Genomic DNA, 22,728 nt, shown 5'->3' on the forward strand with positions numbered 1-22,728 from the left:
CACTTCTAAAGCAGACAATACCGTATCCCTATTTTATAGGATAAAATAGATAAAGGATTGGGCCACAGGTCTCTTTACTTCATTCCAGAAAACAGGAGATGGAATGAAATCTGAGTCCAACCTGGACTGAGCTGAAGCCTGTGACACATTGCAATCCACTCAGGAGCAATAGATATAAAACACTGGGAGGACCTTAAAAACATAATGAGGCTCCTAATATCAGCTTGTTAAAAGCCCAGCCATATCTTTAGGCCCAAGGGTTTATCTCTTGTTAAGCAAATTGAGGCCTAGCCTGGCAATTGCAGGAGAGGAAAATTACTAGAGGCCTTTCCAATAGAGGGCGATAAAATATTCATTCTCTTAAATGCTACCTTCCTATTAATGATGGACAGACAGGATGATCTGGAGGTCAGAACTGTTAAAACAAATGTGATTTTTTAGATAATGACTTGAAATGTATACAGAATCTGATTGTGAAGCTCAGCATCAGCATATTCGGAGCTGAAAAGAGTCTTGGAATTCATCTATTTAATATTTATAGAGGTCAGAGAGACCTGTTGTAAGTGGGGAGTTCGACCTCTGGGGGCTCTGTGGGCCTGTGAGCCTCACTTTCCTCATCTGCAACGGGGCAGTAACAGGGCTGTTGGGAGGGATATTAAGGAACTGCACATACACCTTCATTCACAGAACGGTCCACAATGCACACTCAATAAATGTTACCCAAACTGCCTGCACCCATGCACACACACACGCGCACACACCCCATGTCTAAGAGTCCTGTTGCCCTGTAAAGCCAGCCAACATGCCCCTCTAAAGAATCACAGGGCTATGATGAGGCAACTAGTTGCAAAGAGCAGAAGACATTGCCTGAGAGACCCCTCAGTTTCATTCACTCATTTTACGGATGAGTCAGCTGAGGCCCAGAGAAGGAAAGGACCTTGGCAATGTGGAATGATGGCTGAGCTGGTAGGACTTGTACTAAGATCCTGAATCCACATATGGTGGACTCAGTGTGTGACCTGGACGAAGCCTCTTTAGTACTTCCTCAACATGAGCTTGTTTCATTCTCGTGTAGACATGGGAGTCAGGAAGAAATTATTCCCCAACTTTGGGAAACTGGGTCTCTGAGAAGGCAAGTACCTTGCCCACTACTGTTCAGTCAAAGATGGCTGGTGACAGAGCCAGGACTAGAACTCAATTCTCCACTCGCCTAACCGACCCTCCCCCCGCCCCCACCAAGCCTCCTCCCCCACAGCCCTCCACAGGGTACGATGGAAATCCTGCCAACTACAGCTAAGTCCGAATTCAGAAACCTCTTTATTGAAGGGCCTATTCATTTAAAAGGTGCTTTGTACATTGTATATATGTTCCCCACCCATTTTTTTATCCACTCGTTTACTAATTGGGGGCTGGGTGAAAAAGGTGAAGGGATTGAGAAGTACAGATGGGTGGGTACAAAACAGTCACAGGGATGTAAAGTACAGCACAGGGAATACAGTCAGTAATATTGTAATAACTATTCGGGGGGGGGGGTAATGGAAATATCAGGGGGATCACTTTGTAAAGTATATCATTGTCTAACCACTATGCTGTACACCTGAAACTAATACAAAATAATATTGAATGTAAACTGTAATTAAAACAATTTTTTTAAAGGAAAAAAAAAGATGTTCCCTCTTCAGAGGAATACTGGTTAATTGTTCCATTGGCCTCATATTCAGACACTGTGAGGTTGTACTTGAAAATCTGACACTGAAGACAAATATGCAACTTACCTGTTTGAAGACAGAAACTTTGTCAGGGATGGTTTAAACAAAACCTAGACGCACAACCACACTCTTGAACCCAATTCAGATAGATCTAATGGGTAGAAATGCAAGAGACACTGACTGGGCACAGTTGATAATCTGTGTATAACTTTCGACTCCCTGAAAACTTAGTTGTCCTTGGCTATTCAATGGAAATCAGTTCCAGGAAAATCCCCCATGCCCCACGCTCGTGGATACCAAAATTGGCAGATGCGCAAGTTCCCTATATGAAATGGTGCAGATCAGTACTTAACAGTCGGCCCTCTGTATCTGTGGATTCCCAACCAAAGACAGAAAACAGTACAGGTACTTTTTGAAACAGATCCGCATGTAAATGAACCCATGCAGTTCCAACCCATATTGTTCAGTGGTCCACTGTCCTTAGATTATTATTCCACGGGGCTGGTTTAAACTGAGCTCCTGAGGAAACTAACAGTATACTCTGGTCACTTAGAATCCTGTGCATTTGATGGAAACTGCAAGTCTGTTTTATTTTTATTATGCAGCTAATGCGTGCCCAAGGCACAATAGCAGACCACACAATTAAGTAAATTAAGAAAATTAAAATCACTTATAAAATACATTAAAATTTTTCCAACTTCTATAATGTTCATATTCAAATTAGGACTAAAATTCTAATTAGTAAAAAATGGGAGGCTATTATATTTGTTGCATGTGTTGCTGGGCTGCAATTACTCAGTTCTTTGGTGGGAAAGCATGGGGGACAAAGCTGAGCTTTCGCACACTTGCCTGGGTTTGATCTCAGCTCTAGAAAGCTGTGCAGCCTGAGAACACTACTCAACTTCTCTGAGTCTCAGTTTCCCCTGTAAAAGAGGGATTGAAATGCCTACTTTGTAAAATACTTGTGAAAATTAAATGAGTTAAAAGTGTGTTCATAGTTTTTCACATAAGCAGACATTTAAGAATATTAATTTACCTTCCCTTCCGAAGGGGTAAAAACCTTTAGCTTTACTTTCTTTTATTCAGTTAATTTTCCCAATGTTGTTTTCAAGTAGCATTTTTAAATTTATACTTCATTTTCAGTAGCATGATTAGCTTAAAGAAACTCAATGAGCATATACTTTTGAGAAACAAAGGGCCCTGCTATATTATGGACAACAACCTTCCAATGGATTACTTTAGTAAAATGGAATATTTGATTTTTGGGTCCACTGAAATAGTTAAGATCCATTCAAAGTTAAAACACTACTCAACTGGCCATTAACCATTTCAATGGTCAGGTATGAAAACTACTCGTAAATTAGAGGAAAAATAAAAGCCAATTCATGTGGAGGTATTTTAACAAGCTTGGAATGGCCAAGCAGAGCATGTGGGAGAGAGCCCTTGGTCCTTCAGACCCGTCAGAGCATCTCCTGGTGGTGGAGCAACGCTGAGAGAGAGAAGTGATTTTATACCTGATAAATGTTTTCTTCCGTTTCCGGATCACGGATTGGCTCATGTCCAGCCTCAAACACAATGTACTATTATGGAGCAGCCAGACAGGAAAGGTCAGAGGAAAAAGAAGAGGAAAAAAAGTATTTGGAATTCAAGGTACAAATCACAGTGAGCATTAAAGAAATAGGTACAAGTGAAAATATCTTAAAGCAACAACTGAATTACTGAAATATCAGTGGGTCTTGCACATGGCTATCTTTTCTAAAGAAAACTACCAATGCCGGACAGTCAGTCCTTAGCGATGATTGCATGGAGCTCAGCGGATCTTTCTGGAGTTATAACCTCCTTACTCAGTGGCATTTATCTCGGTGATGCCTGCTTGTGCTGGAACTGCTGAGTGGGAATTATGTCTCCTGGGAACGCCTGGATCCTAACTTGGTAAACTTTGGATCACAGCGATGGTCTTCCTTTCTCTTTAAGGGCCAGGTTCCTAAGTCAACTTTGAAGTGCTCAGAAGCCCCAAACTCCCTCATCCCATAAATATCACCTGAATTAACATTCTCCATTTTAAATATTGGATATCAAATTTTCCATGCGCATGATTCTGACTCTAAAGGACTGGGCCATTTCAACACGGTCAGTATTCTTCATTCGCTGTGATCCAATGAGCCAGGGGCCGAGCTCATGTTATAAACAAACCCTCACCCTTGGCATTCATTGTAAAGCAAGGGCAGTCAAGTCATTAAGTGCATCTGTGACTTCTGTTTGCCTCATATGCTAGACACTTCTTTCACTGCAAGTGATCCACATTATCTTACCTTTTAAAATCCATATTATTTTACTTTAGTCAGCAATTTTCTGTGCACATGGTTATGTGACACACTGCACATCTATAACCCACGTGTGTCCCAGTTAGAAATACAAATTACAGGTTTTCTTTCATGTCTAACAAGTCCACTTTGGGGATTCTTTCTCTCCTTGGGAATAAGCATGGTGGGGGCAGAGCAAGGGGAAAAGGCCTCCTCTTCCCTTTTTTTGCGCCTTTAAACAGAGCACATACCCATGGGCTGCAACCTTGAAGAGAGTGCAGTGAAAGCCACGGGCTGTGATATCTCTAGGATCTCCTGTTCCCTCCTCACAACAGCGCCTGTGGCATGAGCCAGCTAATCAGCGGGGCAGCCTGGCCAAGTGGGGCATCGAGAGACATCTGTCTCCTCACAGCCTTTTTAAAGCCTACAAACCACCCTTTGGGTCTGTGTTCAAATGGCGTCAAAATGTCAGTCCCTGTCTCCAACTTGTAACTCAGAGAAATCACTTCATTATTCAATCTCTCTAATAAAATCAGAAAACTCAAGAGACTCTTGAAAATATTCAGCTCTGGGATTAGACAATTTACAGATTGTGAGGGGGCTGAGGCAGGGGCAAGAAGGGAGAAGTGCATCTCCAAATCACAGGTCATTGACTCCTGTTGGTTTTTATGGAAATTTGATCCTGGAGGGGCTGACAGTCCTCACCCTGAGAAATCACCTGGGTCCCTCTCCAGGCTCTGCAGGCAGGGGATGCTTCAGATCTTGGACAAAATGTTTATACCGTAGGCTTAGGCATTCCTGCCCTTACAACCCCAACTGGTTTCAGAAATTACCTGGTAGACAGGATCTTCAACATCCTCTTCCAGAATTGTCTACAGCAGAGTGAGGGTAGGGAGGATGCAAAGCAGAGGATACAAAGGAGAGATGTGAGACTGTTACAGGACAGTAAAGGAACCAGCTCTGGGCAGGATAGGCTGGTGGGTCAGTAAGGTAGAAAATACACAGAAAAGCATCAAAACCCTTGTAGCCACCCCACCGCATTGTAACAACAGCAAAAGCAATTGTATTTCTCCTGTTGTCCTCCCCTGAAATCTTCCTCTGGAGTCAAGATTTCAGAGACTGACGGATCATTTCTAATGCCTTGCTTTTGTGCCTGTAATTTACACGGGAACCTTTCATCTCTATTTCTACTTGGCAGCAGGAGGAGAAGCCCTGACTTTCCCTTTTCACATCTGTTTATTTTAAGCCTCAATCTTCTCTGGTACCAGGATAAATTCACAGGTATACCTGATACACAGCTTGTTCACATTGCTTATCCTTTTGTGCCTTTTTTTCCAATTCTTCTCTTTGCTTCAGTTCATAAATAAGTTGAAAGAGATCTCTCAAGTCCAGAATAACAGGTTCAGCCTGGAGTAAAAGGTGGTAAAAATGCGTTAATGGGACTGATCTGCAGAGACCAAGTTTTGTTTTTGCTGACTATGACCCCCGGTTCCTCCTTTCTCTATTAAATTGAAAGCATTCCATCTTTAATTAATTCTACCTTGTTTATATTGGTTTCGCAAATTGCACTAGGCTAAAGTTCATTTCTTCAACTAATTATATTTGCAAATTCATAATAATCATGAGCATAAAAGGCAATGCTTTTATTTATTAGTAATTTCGAAAACAATGAAATTAGACTAGGCCTTCTGCAACATAGCTATTTGCTTTCTCTTATTTCCTTTTTAAATCAGGTTATGAACACAAGAAAAGTTATTTCTACACTGTGCCTCCATTCAGCTTAATCAGAATGGAAAATAATTAGTCATTACGAAATACCCATTAGGAAAAAAACACAACAAAACCGGTGGGCATGAGTGTGTTCCCTCGCTTCAAGGCTGTTTATCTTTTTCAGTAGGGAACCTGAGGACCAACATCGCTTAGTCACAAATCCATGTTGGCTTTCAGAGCCCAGCGGGGTGACTGCATTGTCCCCTGAAGTTGTAAGGAAGGGCGCCCTCTTTCGTTGGGTTACTCACCGCCTGGGCTGTTTTTATGGCCACAAATCTGTGATTCCCTTCCTTCCCACAAACGTATCCAAAGGCCCGGTGATCTGTGATGTCCTTTGCGATGTAGGAAATTTCGTGAACAGCATGATGATGCTGAAGGGCCTATGGGAGACAAAAGGAAGAACATATTTCAGGGGACTTTCCCTTTGAGCTGTTACTCAATAAGAGATGTGCTTCAGCTATGTGTGAACAGGCTCAAAGGGCTTTGAAAAAACGGTTAGGTCCAGATGGAAGGAAAAAGAGCTGTGCCTGCCCTTGAGAAATGGAGGTTCCCCTCCAAGGTCCTAGTGCCGTGACGGAGAGATAAACAGGACTGCTCATATGCTGAATGAGCGTCTGTGGTGGTGGCTTCTGCTATATCTTTCTGCATGGCACAGCCCAATCTAAGTTCTGGCTTGAGATTTAATACATTCATGCACGCAGGGCTGGTGCTGGCCACAGTGAAAGATGTACCCTGTACATCCACAGGGGGCACCATTCACACTCACGGTTACGACACTTTTCTGACAGATGGTGATAGATGGTCTTGAGGAAAAAACCCTTTCTCTGTCTTGTCCAAGGTTACCATTTGGGCTAGAGGTGGGGTCCCCCTATGTCTGAGGCTGTTTATGACTTGGTCCCTCTGTCTGTACTGCCCGTTCCTTTTTATCCACTTGCCCTAATCGGATTCCTCATACCAAGGCCATTTGAAATAGCACACCCACCCCCATGAAACCTCCCCTGAACAAGGCTTGCCTTTCCTCTCTCTGAAGAAATAATCCCTCCCTTTTGTGTTTCCACAGAACGTCAGTCTGCAGAAACAGTGAAACTCCTAAAGTACTGGACCCCTCACACACAGCTCCCTGGGCTCCTATTCTCCCAGAACTTCCTGCTCTGATGTATTGGCTTGCCTCCTTGTCTGTCTTCCCCACCAGGCTCTCTGTCTTCCTCATCTCTGCCATCCTAGCACCTTGCACTGTGCCTGGCCCATAGCTATTGAATAAGGTAAACTGGAATAGCTGATTGGTAATTTGAAAATCTTTTGAAACTGACCACCCTGGCTTTATTATCTAAGCTCCAATAAATATTGTTCACCATCCTGTTGGTGATAGTGATCTTTACGACCATTTTCCTATAGTAAAATCTAATTAAAGAAACCTTCATCAAACAGTACTCTGTAAAGGGTTATTTATGTATCCAGGCATTATATGATCTGCTTAAAATCCCTGTAATTTCTAGGACCTTTTCATTATACTGGCTATTAAGAAGTTTCAATTCTAGCCGCTATGTGAACATAAGGCACTTACTGTATTTCTCTGGACCTTAGTTCATTCCTCTATCAAATGAGATTTTTGTATCAAATCAGTGACTCCTAATCTAAAGCCCTAGATCTACCAGAGTTGCTAATGGCAATAAAAAAGCTTTCAAGCAATTTTCAGCATTTAAAAAAGCTAAACAGAAATTTATAATTATTCCTACTAAGACTACACATTTGTGCATGCAAATGAAAATGCCAAGTTTATCTGGAATTGTATCAGGTTCCTGCTGTATTCCTTAGCTAATCTTTGAGCAGATTCTCTTTGGAAATTTGTTATAGATTCAAATAATTCAAATAGGAAAGTGAATGGTTATAAATGTATTTCTTTTGTGGACAAAAATCTTACTCCTTACTGAATTCATGGAGGGAAGGAGACATGTAACACAATGGGAATTAAATTATGAAAACATTGGGGACCACTGGAGTAGATGTTCTCTGAGGTCTTGTTCCATCCCTCTGGATCCTTTAGCCATTAGAGACTCATAACACATGGCCAGCCTCTGAGGACAGTAGACATCCGCTCCTCATGATGGTCATCCCTGGTCCTGGCCTTCCAAAATATCCATTCTTAGCCAGTTGTCATCTTTTCAGGCTTCTGATTTTATGAATCATCTCTGCAGAATTTGCTGCCACCCCTTAACCTTCCAGAGTCTGATCATTCACTAACCTCTTTGCTCCCCATGGGACTCTCCCTTCAGCTTCATGCCCTGCCCAGGTTGCCCAATGTTTACTGGACATCACGCTTGGAGGGCACTGTTGGTGCCCAGTAACCCTGGCTGCTCAAATGGACATAAGACACCTGTATAATCCGAGTGGATTTCAACACAAGTAAGGCTGGTGAAGAGGGAAGTGTTTGTTAGTAGAATAGTCAGGATCCATTTATTCTTATTTTATTAAGAGTACATATTTAGCTAGCAGAGGAAAACTGCTCAAAGAGCAGTAGCTTTTTCATGGTGCTAATGATACAAAATTGATGAGACTTATAATCACACTACGTGGGGGTATTGATTTATAGGTTTTTGTGAGCTCGAATGGTAGACAGCAGGGAAAGTGGGAGACAAAGACTTTCTCCTCTCCCTATACTTCTCTCTCTGCATAATGTGGAGAATGTTATCCATGTCTCCTATTAAATCAAAGTTTGACGACAGTACCTTATTGATTGCCAAGTGGAATATTGCTCTAAAATTAAACTGCGATTAGAAGTCCTCCTGGTGGAATTAGATTTGGAGATGACTGTGTAATGGTAAAATATCACCTATGATGCAAAATGGCAGATGGAGATGTAATTTATCTGAGAATCCTCATTAAGTGCTTTAAAATCAAAACATTTTTAATGCCTGATGATGCCTAATATTGCCTTGCAAAGTGTAGCTGTGCGTGTGCATAAAGTGCTTAAAGATATTTGTTAACATTATCTTTTCCCATAGTTAATTTTATGACATGTTATAAAGGACTGCTCGGAACGTGGTTCATTCATTTGGAAACTAAGAGTCAGCGAGGGGATATGTCTCCACTTTCTACAACCTTAACCGTGCAGATGTAATATAGATACTTGGAAATACAAATATATTAGAATCCTGCTAATCCCACAGTCGTATTATGACGTTCATCTTGGCAACTCAGAGGATCTGGCAAATACTTGTTCAGTGAGCCTCAAAATTGCTCCAGGTCTTCAAGTAGATTTTATCAGCACAAGCAATGACGGTTGGAGCCTTAAACATCATCTAATTCAACTCTGACTTTATTCATAAAAGAACTGATGGTCAGAGAGAGTTCTGGCAGAACCTGTACTAAACCCAGGTCTCGTTCTCTCTGCTCAGGAGGACAAAGCTTTGAAAAAAAAGAAAACAAGAGTATGTAGAATCAAGTTCTCCTTCCCTTAGACTCCTGGCTCCCTAGTCCAACAACAAAACCATGACCCCAGGAAAGCTGGGATGAAGGACGAGGAAGGGGACTGTTGGGTAGGAAAGCAGAACTGAGTCTGTTCTGGCTTCCAGCAGATATCTGAGGTCAAAGCGGGTCATGAATCAGGTGAGGGTAAAGGCCAGCTATAAGGATCTAAAAAAAAAAAAAAAAAAAAAAAGGACAAGCCAGCAGGATCTGGAAGTTTACTCTCAGGAGCTAGGCCATCTATGGTATCTGTTCAGCAGCAAAGACAGGAAAGACGAGGTGAGGGAGATAAGAACTGTTTCATCCCAGAGTGCTTCTGTGGGGAGATAAGAGGGCCTCACAGATTATTCTGGGCATGGCAGACAATCCTGGGCTGGGGCGGGAGGGACAGGGTAGAAGGAAGACAGGTATTGGTTATCCTTCTTCCACATTTCTTGTGGAAAACAATTTTTGTCTTGGAAAACTTTAGATATTAAAACACTCCCCAAAATCAATGCAGGTATCTCGTTTTAAAAATACAGGTTTCAAGAACACCCTATTTCTCTGCCACATCTTCAGTTATTCCTCCCATTCTGAACCCTGTTCATTACATTTTGGATCAAATTTTTACTGAACCATTCCAAGGACGATTCAGAGATCAAACTCCTCAATCCTTCCTTCCATGGGTGAACTTCAGGTAACCCAGGCTGCAGATAGTCAGAACTCATCACTCAACTTTGGAGTCTGTACTTCCCCACCTCTGTGCCATGGGCCACATTGGTTTCAGTCCTGATCTAGCTTTTCATCCTGACTCACACTTCATCGACTCCACATAACTATATCACATCTGTGTTTTGATGCCTGGTTCCAACATCCTGCTCATCATCTAAGGAACCTTCCCTGACTATCCCATTTCCCTTAGTTAAAATATCTGTACCTAGATCTCATTGCATGGTATTTGTTCTTCTATCTAGGATGCTTCACAATTCTCAAGTTTGTTTCACATTTATCCATCCCTACAGTTATTCATACCATATGTATTTATTGAACACTTGTTATGTTTCAGATCTCACACTAAGTACTTCTTATATCCAGATGATTAAAACAGAGTCCTTTCTTAAGGACCTTGCAATTGTATAACACAGGGAGGCACTACAACAAGATGAGATTCGTGTTAAAGGTGTATATAGGTTGTTACATAGCATGAGGAAGGGCATCAAAGAAGTGTTGACCAAGGAGCTGACCTTGAACTGAGCCTCAGAGAATAAAGCAGAAGTATCTGGAAAATTAGGAGGAAAGAATATTCTAGGCAGAAAGAAGTTGTTTTTCTCCACTTTAGGGATGTTAGCTGCTTAAGTGAAAGATTGATGTCTGGTTCTCTTCAATTTTATTCTAGCTCTTAATCCTGTTCCTTTTGAACAGTAATTTCTAAATAATATTTGATAAATTAAAGAAAGAAGGAAGGAAGAGCTAAACCATTTGAAGACATACACTGCACAGAGTAGTTGCTCAATAAATGTTCAATGAATGACTGAATCAGGTTAATTCACACCATTTCACACAGGATTCATTTTGTGAACAGTGTTTCTTATCTGATCATCATTAAACCTCTCTTTTTTTTCTTTAGCATTTCCATGAGTCATTTACCAATGTTTAAATGAAGTATCAAATTGTTTGGAGGGTTACCATCTGAGAGAATAAATTACAGAGAAGACTTAATTTGTTCTATAGTTCAATACAGCCAATTAAATAAAGTATGGATTAGGAAGTCGTCTGCTCAGACTTTACCATTAGTTTTTTTTAAAGAATATATTCTACTCCATTTAGCCTTCATATTATTATTATTGTGTATGAGAGTGTGTGCTTCTCTGAAGTGAAACTATTCACAGAAAAAATACCAGGATTCAAGTGAGTTAAGAAAAAGCAAAATAAAACAAAACAAAAAAGTAGATATGCAGATAGACACAGAATAAAAATAGATACATAGAAAAATACACTGCTTCACACTACAGGCAATTACAGTAGTTAAAACCTCACAAGACAAAGGCAGGCCCAGGCTCATTATAAAGGCCTTTCTCTCTTCTAACATATTTTTGGATGTGTTTGCTGCATCACTGAGCCAACGAGGCTGGGAAGCAACCTCTGTACCAGCCCCCAGGTGCCCGGTCATCAAATGCTAAATGGAGCAATTCAGAGTGAATTCGTCCCTGAGTTCCCATCCTGAAATCTTCCAGAAGATTTTACTTAGGACAAAACTAAATTTCCAAATACCCCAATCTCTAGGTGAAGAGGCAGTGTGATAACAGAGGAAAGAATGTGGACTCTGGAACCAAAGAGAACACACTTCAAATTTAAGCTCTATCATTTTTCAGATATGTAGCTTTTGGCACATCACTCTAACTTTCTGAGCCTTACTTTGTCTCCCTGTACAATACAAAGAATGATATAGAACCCAAAGGTTGTTGGAAATTTTAAATTGATTCATATAAAACATACCAGATATAAATGAGATGTCATATTTTCTCCACCAGACTGAGAAGAAAAAAAGATTAATACCCAGTACTGACAAGAGTGTGGGGAAACATATTTTGGGGGCTCCTGATTTTCTGTGTACAATGGGGATAATAATAGTACCTCTCTTGTTGTCCTGTTAGGAGGATTAATGAGTTGGTATATGTAAATGGCTTGAAACAGTACAAAGCTCATAGTAAGAGCTTTGTAAGTGATGGCCATTATGATTATTTTTATTTGTGGGAGTGTGATTTAGTGGAACTTTTCTGGAGGGCAGACTGGCTGCATGTTTCAAAACCTTGAAGACATGTGTAACTTTTGACCCTATGAATCTTCTTGTAGAAATTCAATTACTTGTGAATGATGTAAGATGTGGGCAAAGACTTGGATGCAAGATAGTCCCTGAAGTGCTATTAGGAAAGTGAAAAATTAGAAATGATGAAGATTAAGTGACTGATGGGAGAAACTGCATTTCTCTATAAGGTGACATAATATGCAGCAACTGAAAGTCATCTTTGGAACATAGTATTTTTTGTAATGGAAATATAATCACAACAGTCTATTCAATAAATACAAAGCATATCACCAAATAGTATGTTTACTATGATCCTGTTTTTGAAAAAAAAATATTCGTTTCTATATATATGTGCATGAAAAGTCTGGAAATGTATCCAACAAAATCTTAACAAAGGTTTTCTCTTAAGGGGTGGAATTACTAGTTATTTTTAAAATCTGACATTTTGCTTATTTATACTAACTTCTAAAATGTCATATTGGTTTATACTAATTATATAAAATACTAATAATTTTTAAAATACTAATAAATGTTAAAATAAGGAAAAACATAAAGTGCTTGCCTCTCATATTTGAATTTAATGCACGTCCCATCATTCATTTGTGCAACCAGCCTTGAGCCCACTCAGCCTCCTTCCTTCTCACCCCCCATAAGCAGGTCTTGTCTGTTTCACTTCCCAAGCAACTTTCACATTGGCCATTCCTTTCTATGTCCACTGCCAGACCCAACTCACAGGCATGATTTCCGGCATGGATTCATGCACAGCCTCAGGGCTTTCTCACCCACTTTTGTTGGCTGCTGCTCTAATAGTTCACGTCAGAGTGTGAAGGCATTGAGAGAAAAATCTGCTAAATTTGAGTAGGACTATCTGATACTTAAAACATGTTAAGGCTCCACACCGTCTTTAGGATCAAGACTAAAACCTTTGCCAGGGCCTCTGTCTACCCACCTGAGTTCTCACCACGGCCCCCACTGCTCCTCACCACCCTGGCCATTATTCAGTCCCTCGATTGCATCACGTTCCCACCCCAGGTTTTTGAACATGTTATTCCATCTGCCTGGAAAGCTCAACTCCCTCTCCTTCAGACCTCAGTACTGAAGTCTGTTCTCAAAAGCTTCTCTGAATTTCCAGTAGAGATCTGTCCCAAGACACAAGTCCTCTTAGCTTCCTGGACTTTTCCATGTGGGGCATTTCTTCAGTTTGTCATTATGTATATGAACACATATACATAATAGTCAGCTCCAGGAAGGCAGGCAGCAACACTATCATTTTTCTCATCTTTATATCCTGAGTGATTCTTGGTATTTGGCCATAAGCATTTTTGCTGTGAAACTAATTGGCCAGAAGGCAATTTTGTCATAAAAGATTAGATAACAAAAAAATAAAAGAGGAACATTAAAAAGGACATAATAAAACATAAACTATTAATAACAAAATTTAAAAAATACTATTGCAAAAATCTTTAAAGTCTTTTGTTCATAGTATTATACATTTTTTTTTTTTTTTTACTTGTTGATTTGTGTCTTTGTTTGGCAATGTACTCCCCTTTTGCTACAATTTTTTCCTTCATTAAGAGAGATATCTGTGTCCAGCTAAAGAATCAATAATTAATGCTCTCACAGACTGTTGTGAATTAGTAGTTGCCTCTTTTATGTTTTCCATAGCTTGGTAAACTTTTGGTTTTAATGGGTCGAAGAGGATAATATGCTCATCAAAGGATTTGCAAACTATGCTATCATTTTCAAGCATAGAGTACAATCTGGATTTACACATAGGTCTGCAATCTGGTTTTACATTTAGTTGTTATCATGTGCTATTTTAAGACCACCAAGCCTACTCTGGGGCTCAGATTGATAAAATATAATAGAGAAATGATACCAAACTGACAATTGGCTTAAATACATTAAACTTGCCGAATATAAACCAAAGTGTCAATTGATTATTTTATTTTTCATGGTGAGTCATCTTAAGGCAATTCATTGTGCCGTGAAAAATTTTTCAGTGAAAATGTTTGTGGCAAAGTGTTTAGAGCAAAGATGCTTATGATGAATGCAGAGGACACGATCCTGAGTATTAAGTATGGTGCCTGACACATAGTAAGAATTCAGTCCACATATATATTTATTATGGTGAAATACATAATTTTACCATTTTAAGTTTACACTTCTGTGACATTAAGTATATTCATGTTGTTCTGCAACCATCACCACCGCCCACCTCCAGAACTTTTTTATCTCCCCAAATTGATAGTCTGCCATTAAACACTAACTCCCCATTGCCCCCTTGTCTCAGCCCCTGGCAACCACATTCTACTTTCTGTCCCTATGAGATTGCTAGTACATATTTTAAATGAATAATTTGAATGAATGAATCTGTCAGCAGGATCCTGAGTCCAAGTCTTTCTCCCAACCCTGCCCCCAACCTCACTGACTTTTTGCTTATTTGTGCATCTGTTTCCCTCTCTATCCCTCCTTTCCTCGGCTGTGAAAATTGGATTTGGTAAATGCTCATGTCCTTTTTTGCTCTCAACATTTCTTTAAATCCTTTTTAAGTTTTATAACAAGATGACAGCTGTAAAAGACAGCTTCTTAGTAGCTCTCTACACACACATTATAAACACATGGCACTGGAAGACATGAGCAAAGTCCTGGTCTAAAAATAGGGAGATGAACTAGTTAACTAGCTGAGAGCACCTTAGACCTATGATTTCGGCTTAAGTTTGTCTAATAGGCAAAGTGGAGCCAGGTTTGCTTAATCAATTAGCAATCACCAAAGTGACAACGAAGCAGATTTCAGCTTGGGAGATGTAAATACCACCTTAAACAGAATACTGGCTTCTATGTGAAACACTAGTTTCCTAACACTGGAGTTCAATCAAAACTCCATGTCCCATGACCAAGGATGTGGCTACAGCATAACCACAATTGGTGGTGGGTTGGGCTAGCTGTCTGCTCTCATTCAATTCATATTTATCCCCCAAAGCCCAAAGTCCACTACTAGGTCCTGGAAACACTGAGATGGGTAACATGCAGTCAGGGCTCCCAAAAGTCCAAAATACCATAGTGAGTGAGTGAGTGTGTGTATGTGTGTGAAGAAAGAGGGCTCCTTTTCTACTAAATACTCGGAGTAGTTTGTATATTGTGTTGTTCTGTCCCCATTTCCAAAAGGCATGAAGTTGGATGAAAGGCTCTGAATCTCAGCTGTGAGGCCATGGGCAAATGACCTTATCTCACCGAGCCTCAGTTTTTTCATCTGTAAAATGGGAACCACCCTACCCTTATAGGGAAGTGAGGACGATTACTTGAAGTGCCTAGCAGTGTGTCTGGTAGATGGTAGGTCCTTAACACCTCAGATTTTATCCCAGGCAACCGAGATTAAGATTATCATTCTAATGGCTATGTTACAGAGTGTTCAATAGCCAAGCATGGTTCCCTCAGGTGAGGCTTTCCTTAGAGCTGACAGGACAGGACGGGAAAACAGTTTTGGAGTAGTCACCAGGTGGTGAGACAGTCTACTGGGAAACCAAGAGAGAAGAGAGAAGAGCTGAGTTTTATTTAAACTTTATGATAAGAACCTGGATCCCCAATCCCAGGAAATTTAACCCTGTATTTTCCAGTTATATAACTGTTTGAGGTGAGTTTTCTATAACTGTAATCAAGAGATTTCTGAAAAACACAGTACTTATCATTACCCCTATCTTAGGCAGCAGGGAACAGCCTCTGAAAGAAGTAACCTGCCCGAGGAATATCAGGCTGACATGGGCTTTTAGAAAATTGACACTCAAGTCTACGTCTGGTTTATTGTTAGTATTGATTAATATTAAAATTAAAACTTTGAATCTTCTTTGGGTATATATTGGTATAAAATAAACACATAGTTATTAGAAAGCCAGGTTTTTTAGTAAAAGCAAAATGAGATACAAATATGAATTTAAGAAATAACCCAATAATTTAAAATTTTAATGGAAATATCAATATGAACTCATGATTTAAAAACTATATTCCTGGCACTGTTGACAGGAAGGGCCTAGAAGCAATGAAACCCCAGTAGCAACAAGCAACCTAATGTAGCTACTTATTGTCTAACTGTCTATCTGCTGATCTCTCAACTTACCCAGAGAGAGGGTCAGAGAAAGCAAATAGAACAAAAGGTAAAATTTTCTGTTTCTGTAAACATTTTCATAAAAATATGTTGGAGAAAAAAATTAAATCCTAGTATGCTTCCCTCTCTACCTCCCAACTCCTTCCTCTCTCTGAGAACAGGAGAATTCAAGGCACCAATCATTCAATGACTTAACTAAGAGTACACTGGAGACTAAAGAACTTGATCAAGTCTACCTCAGGTAACCACTGGTCTAGATTAAGGAGGATTGCTAGCAGCTTAGAAGTTCTTCAAGTTATAACTGCCAGGTTCCTTTGTCCCTGCATTCCCGTGATATAAAGAAACATCAGACAGTAGTTTTCTATTTTCTACAACCATGTTTTTAAAAGTTCAGGTTGAATAAATATGAGAAAATTTTGTACTTTTGAAACCTGGGAAAAAGTGTACCAAACTTGGAAGATTCTACAAATATGCATAAGGATTCAGATTTTATTTTCATTTTTTTTTTAAGGGTACTGCCCTGGATGGTGTGGCTCAGTTGGTTGGAACATCATCCCATACACTGAAAAGTCATGGGTTTGATCCTTGGTCAGGACAGATATGAGGAGGCAATCAATTGATGTTCCTCTCTCACATCGATGTCTCACCCTCCACCCCCTTCATCTCTCTAAAAGCAATGAAAAAATGTCAAGTAAATATATTTTAAAAAGGATATTATTCAGAGTACCAACTATATGCTAGGCATCATGCTAAGTATGCTACATAGGGACTTTTCCTTTATTTCACTTACCCAATAACCTTACATATTATTTCCTCTACTTTTACTATTGAAGTAACTGAGAAACAGAGGGTGAGTAACTTGCCCAGGTCACATTGCTGATGAGGTGGACCCTGGACTGCTGCCAGGTATGGCTCCAGATGCAGGTAACCTCTGTGCACTTGAATACAATTTTGAATGTACTTTAACTGCCTATATTTTCATTCTCCTAAAATTCTTATTTTTATTTTTTGTTACTTTCTGCATGAAGAATCCTAATAACCATTGTAGGTATTTAGTAATGTAACCTATGATTTCGGCATTTTAGCTTATGGTGTAAAATTGTTATAGCAAGTAGGTAAATGAGTGTGAATGAATGGAAAGGAAACAGCATGTTTTGCCACCAGTCACTGCAGAAATAAGGTCATTATATTTAATGGAAAATTACTTTCTGCATTGTAACCAGCCTAAAATTAACCTCTGCCTCAGTCACAACAAAGTCTTGCATGCCAGACAGAAACCTACAAAAAAATGAATTGACTATAATGAAGCCTATAGAAAGAGTGCTGGATTAGGAGTGAGGAGGCTGGGATTCCCGTCAAACTGGCTTCATTCATAAAGTGCGGTGGCCAGCCGGTGAAGGTCAAATGGCTTCTCGGATCCATTTTACTAAAACACTGGGTGCTAAGGATACAGCTGACTCTGGATAGACACAGGTCAGCGTCCGAAATCCAGATCTGTTATGTACTACTTGTGTCACCTTCGACAAATCGCCCAGCTTCTCTGAACCTTGGTGACCTCATGTATTACTTGATTCGCCTAGGGTGAGAACTAAATAAGATCATGCTGCTAAAATTCCTAGTATCCTGCCTGGCCCCTAGTGATGCTTCATAAAAGGAAGTTCCTCTCCAGCCCCAAGACTCCATTATCTAAATTGTCAGTTACTGTTCCATGTTGAATTGTGTCCTCCCCAAATCCACACACTGGGGACTTTCAGCCAAGATGGAGGTCTAGACAGACATGCTGCATCTCCCTCCACAACTAAGAAGGAATACAACTACCTCAAAACTAGAGACAACCAGAAAATCAAATGGCATGGAAGTCCAATAAACAAAGATATAAAGAAGAAATACTCATCCAGATAGGTAGGAGGGGCGGAGCTGAGGTGGAGAGGATGTGATGTGGTGGTAGTAGTAGTGGCAGCGGCAGGCCGGCAGAAAGCACAGTTACACGTTTTAAAAAGTCAGGAGGGACACCTGGGGAGTGCTCCTAGCTCCTCACCAGACCACACAACTCATCGTCCCAGCAGCAGGGAATATCAAGCCTCATTGTTTCTGACTGTGCAAACCAGTTGGGGTTGGGGTGGAGGAAGAAACTGCCTGTCTCTCAGCAGAGTCCTTTTGTTTAAAGGGCCCCCACAGTCCTAGAATGTCTGCAGACCCACCCACTCTGAGAACATAACAGCTAGGGCAACAGCAAGAGAGGCACCAGGGCCATATGGAAGTGGGAGAAGTGCCTGGAAAAGGGGAGAGTGCTGGGTAGGCGGAATTGTTCCCTCTCAGACCCCTCCCCCACATACAGCGCCACAGCGTGGTGAAAAGGGTCACCCCGTACTGACCCTTATAACGTAATAGGAGCAACAGCTCTACCTAAGACACAGAAGTAAACAAACAGAGGAGCCTGTCAAGATAAGGAGACAAAGAAATATGGCCCAAAAGAGGGAATGGATCAAGGTTTTAGTGGGAGAACTAAGTGATCAGGAGATAGCCAACCTAACGGATGCAGAATTCCAAACACTGGTGATAAAGATGCTCACAGGCTTGACAGATATGCTTGAGTACAGCAAACACATAAGAGAGGAAATGAAGGCTATGCTAAGTGAAACGAAGGAAAATCCACACAAAACCAATGGTGAAGGGAAGAAAACTGGGGTTCAAATCAATGATTTAGAACATAAGGAAGAAAAAAACAGTCGACCAGTACAGAATGAGGAAGCAAATTTTTTTTAAAATGAGGAGAGGCTTGGGAACCTCTAGGACAACTTTAAACGTGCCAACATCCAAATCATAGGGGTGCCAGAAGGAAAAGAGGAAGAGCAAGAAATTGAAAACTTATGTGAAAAAATAATGGAAGAAAACTCTCCAAATTTTGTGAAGGAAATAGACATACAAGTTCAGGAAGCATGGAGAGTCCTGGGTGAGCTGGACCCAGAGGGGACCACACAAAGACACATCATGATTAAAAAGGCAAAGGTGAAAGATAAAGAGAGAATCCTAAAAGCAGCAAGAGAGAAGTGGAGAGTTGCCTATATCTCAAAAGGAACTTTGCAGGCAAGAAGGGACTGGCAAGCAGTATTCAATGTGATGAAAAGCAAGAACCCACAGCCTAATACTCTATCCAGCAAAGCTATCATTTAGACTGGAAGGGCAGATGAAGTACTTCCCAGACAAGGTGAAGCTAAAAGAGTTCATCATCACCAAACTATTATTATATGAAATGTCAAAGGGACTTACTTAAGAAAAAGAAGATCAAAACTATGAACACTAAAATGACAACAAACTCACAACTATCAAAAACTGAATCTAAAAAATAAAAATAAAATCCAAGTAAGCAAACCAGAATAGGAACGGAATCATAGGTATGGGGGTCATTTGGAGGACTATCAGCTGGAAAGTGGAAGGGGGAGAAATGGTGCAGGGATTAAGAAGCATAATCAGTTGGTACAGAATAGGGGGAAGTTAAGAATAACATAGGAAAGGGTGAAGCCAAAGAACTTATATACATGACCCATGGACATGGAACTAAGGGGGGTGGGATTTCTGGAGGGAAGGGGGTACTGGGCAGAGGGGAGCAAAGTATAAAATATACTTAAAAAAATTTTTTTTAATCTACACATTGAAGTCCTTCACCTCCATACTTCACAACGTAACCTTATCTGGAAATAGTGTCCTTACAGATGTAATTAGTTTAAAATCAGGTCCTGCTAGAATAGAGTGTGCCTCTAATACAATATGTCTGGGGTCTCTATAGAAAGAGGAAATTTGGACACAGCTCCATGCACAAAGAAGAATGCCTTGCAAATATAAAGGCAGAAATTGGTTGATGTGTCTAAAAGTCAAGGAACACCAAAGATGGCCAGCAACCACTAGAAACTAGGAGAGAGATATGGAACAGATCCTCTCTCACAGGCCTCAGAAGGAATCAATCTGCCAAAGCCTTGATTTCAGACTCCTAGCTTCTTAGAACCATGAGACAATACATTTCTGTTATTTAAGCCACTCGGTTGTGCTCATTAGGTACAGCAGTCTTAGTTAAGGAATGCAGGCATCTCCTTAATTTTATCTCAAGATGCCTTTGTTTGAGGAATTTGCCAAGAGAATACAGCAGTGAAGCAACCAAATCTGGGGCATCTCATCCCATCTCGGCTCCCTCAGTGAGTCTTTATCTTCCCATCTCTAAAATGAGGGGGCAGGATGGGGCCCTGCCAGCTTTGCTCTGTTTTCAAGGCAGGATAGCAAACCCTTTAGTTTTCCTATTACTGTCAGACCTTGCTACTTAAATCAGAAGCTGAGTGTAGTGCAATTTATAGCTGCATCTATCCAATTACTTCCCATTTAGTGCTGTGTAACATTTCCCCACATACACTGCCAAACCACTGACGTGGTGGGCTGAGCTCTCTAAGTACCAGGATCAATTGTTTTTCTTACACTAATTGGCCCCATGATTTGTTAGGCCTTGGAAAATGAACTGTCAGTAAAAGAAATTAACACAAAATTTCCCCCTTCGTTAAAAATGCACCGAACACCATCTCCTTCAACTCACCGTGGGGTCTCAGGGGGCAAAATTGGCATGAATTAATATATTCTAACCCCCTGTCTGTCTTTTTTCCTGTTAGAGATGAGAAAACTGAGGCTCAGAGGGGTTAAGCAACTTTCCCAATCAGTGTTTAATCAATGGCAAAGTTCAGAGATGGTGCTAAAAGTCAGTGTGATGGCACGTTTCAGGCCCATCTTTCCATTTTCCACATCAGGTTGTCTCTGGTAAGGGGAGTGATGGTCAGGTTCTGCCCAGCTTTCTGCTCACTTATCCCTCCTTCCTAGAATATATGTTCATCTCTATGCCAGACTCAGAGACAGCACACCCAAGACAGCTTACCCAGCGTGCCTGTAAGGAGGTCTGGCTTAGTCGCTCAGTGCTTCCAATATGATGTACCGCTAACCACTGGCCCGGCTCTGACATGTCCCTTTGACTCAGTTCTAGTAATGGGGCTCTTTTGTGCCAGGCATGGTGCTGGGTGTTGGTGATAACAACACTAGAGCTTCTGAGATCTTTACCTTTAAGAAGCTTATATTCTCTGTGGCGACAAGAGGTCAGGTGCCTTTGCTTCATATTTTCCGAGAAACCCATTCCCTTTCTTCCTAACGTACCACAGTCTGTAACTATCCTGTCACTTGCATGATTTACCTGGTGAATATCTGTATCCTCCATTAGTCTGTGAAGACTAGGATAGCTGTCCCGTGTCAGCTCCTGGCTGATCACCACATACCCAGCACAGGCACAGTGTCTGACACTAGTAGGGGCTCAGAAATGATTTGTGGAAAGAAGGGAATTTTCCATAAAAAAGTAAGAACAGGGTAGGCACAGAGGCCTGAATAGACTGGACTTATAGGAGTTGATTAGGTAAAAATTAGTGATCGCAGGGGTAGAAGGAATCAAGATGCCCCATTTATAGGGCTCTCTGGTCAGACTACAGCTGGACTAGGGCAACCACACTCTGCCCTGGGCAGACTCTTTGGTCTGGGGACAGTCTGGCAAGTCTGTGAGCCCAAGATGAACCCACCCTCCCTTCCCCCACTCCTGTTCCCTGGCCTATAATCCATAACCCCCCCACAAAGTTTATTAAAGTTCCCTGGCAACAGAGGACAGGGTTCTCTCTTATGAAAAAACCTGAATGGCGGTGCTGGTAGTGGCAGTGGTGACGGTGGTGTGCCTCTGCTGAATTAGCTGCACTGGAAGTTTCTGAAGAAAACTGGGCATGTCTCCTACCTCACAGCATACGGCTTTATGTCACTTTATGGTGAACTCTATGAGTGAGCACGGTCTGTGTGCCAGGGTCCAGCGGCCTGGGTCATTCCTCGGCTCTGCAGCTTTCTCCATTGCATGACCTTAGGAAAGTCACGGGCCTACATTGGGCCTTGGTGTACTCTTCGGTGAGATGTTGTTTCAGAGGGCCACTGTGAAGACTGGATTGTCAGCTATCTGGTGCTTGGCAGATATATGTGACAAGGGACCTGGGAGGGCCAGAAAGCACTCTGGGCACGTAGTTAAACCACCTGGAATCCTGCGATGGTTGTCCTTTCAGAGCATAGTCACCAAGGGCCTGCAATGGGTTGGATGCCATGGCAGCAGAGGGCACATGAAACGCACATGACCTGAGGCAGTCCCTGCCTCCTGGGGAACAGTCTGCAGGACACAGCGGATGCATACACCTCTGCAACAGGATGTGGTAAGTTCTCAGGCAGAAGGAGATGCTGGGTCCGGGCCAAGGGGCATGTAACAGGCAGTTAACCCCACTGGGGCTGGCTGTCAGGGAAAGGAGGCATGCAGGATGATTCATAGAATATGAGGATTTACAATGTAGAAAGTAGGAGAAGAACGTTCCAAGGCACAGGCAGAAGCATGTGCAAATGTCAGAGCAGAACAAGATGGCTTCTAGGGTCGGATATTCAGAGGGTGCAGGTGTGAGGTCATCTGCACAGCCTTTCTGCATGCACTGTCCAGAGCAACTGCCCAGTGTGATCTAATAGACAGATAGGCCAGCAACAAAAGGTGGAGGC

General features: G+C 41.3%; 1 protein-coding gene across 1 annotated transcript in view; it reads right to left on the reverse strand.

Annotated features, from left to right (window-relative positions):
* The window catches only part of DAB1 (DAB adaptor protein 1), a 284,836-nt gene that overhangs the window by 62,478 nt on the left and 199,630 nt on the right, over positions 1–22,728 (reverse strand). The window contains exons 5-8 of the mRNA XM_090269538.1: positions 6,031–6,162; positions 5,300–5,419; positions 4,846–4,884; positions 3,224–3,289 (exon numbers count right to left, since the gene is read on the reverse strand). Coding sequence (XP_090125664.1) covers positions 3,224–3,289; positions 4,846–4,884; positions 5,300–5,419; positions 6,031–6,162 — 357 coding nt within the window. The remainder of the gene's footprint in view (positions 1–3,223; positions 3,290–4,845; positions 4,885–5,299; positions 5,420–6,030; positions 6,163–22,728) is intronic.

Source organism: Furipterus horrens, unplaced genomic scaffold (assembly GCF_987537825.1).
Source record: "Furipterus horrens unplaced genomic scaffold, mFurHor1.1.pri manual_scaffold_3, whole genome shotgun sequence".
Taxonomy (NCBI): Eukaryota; Metazoa; Chordata; class Mammalia; order Chiroptera; family Furipteridae; genus Furipterus; species Furipterus horrens.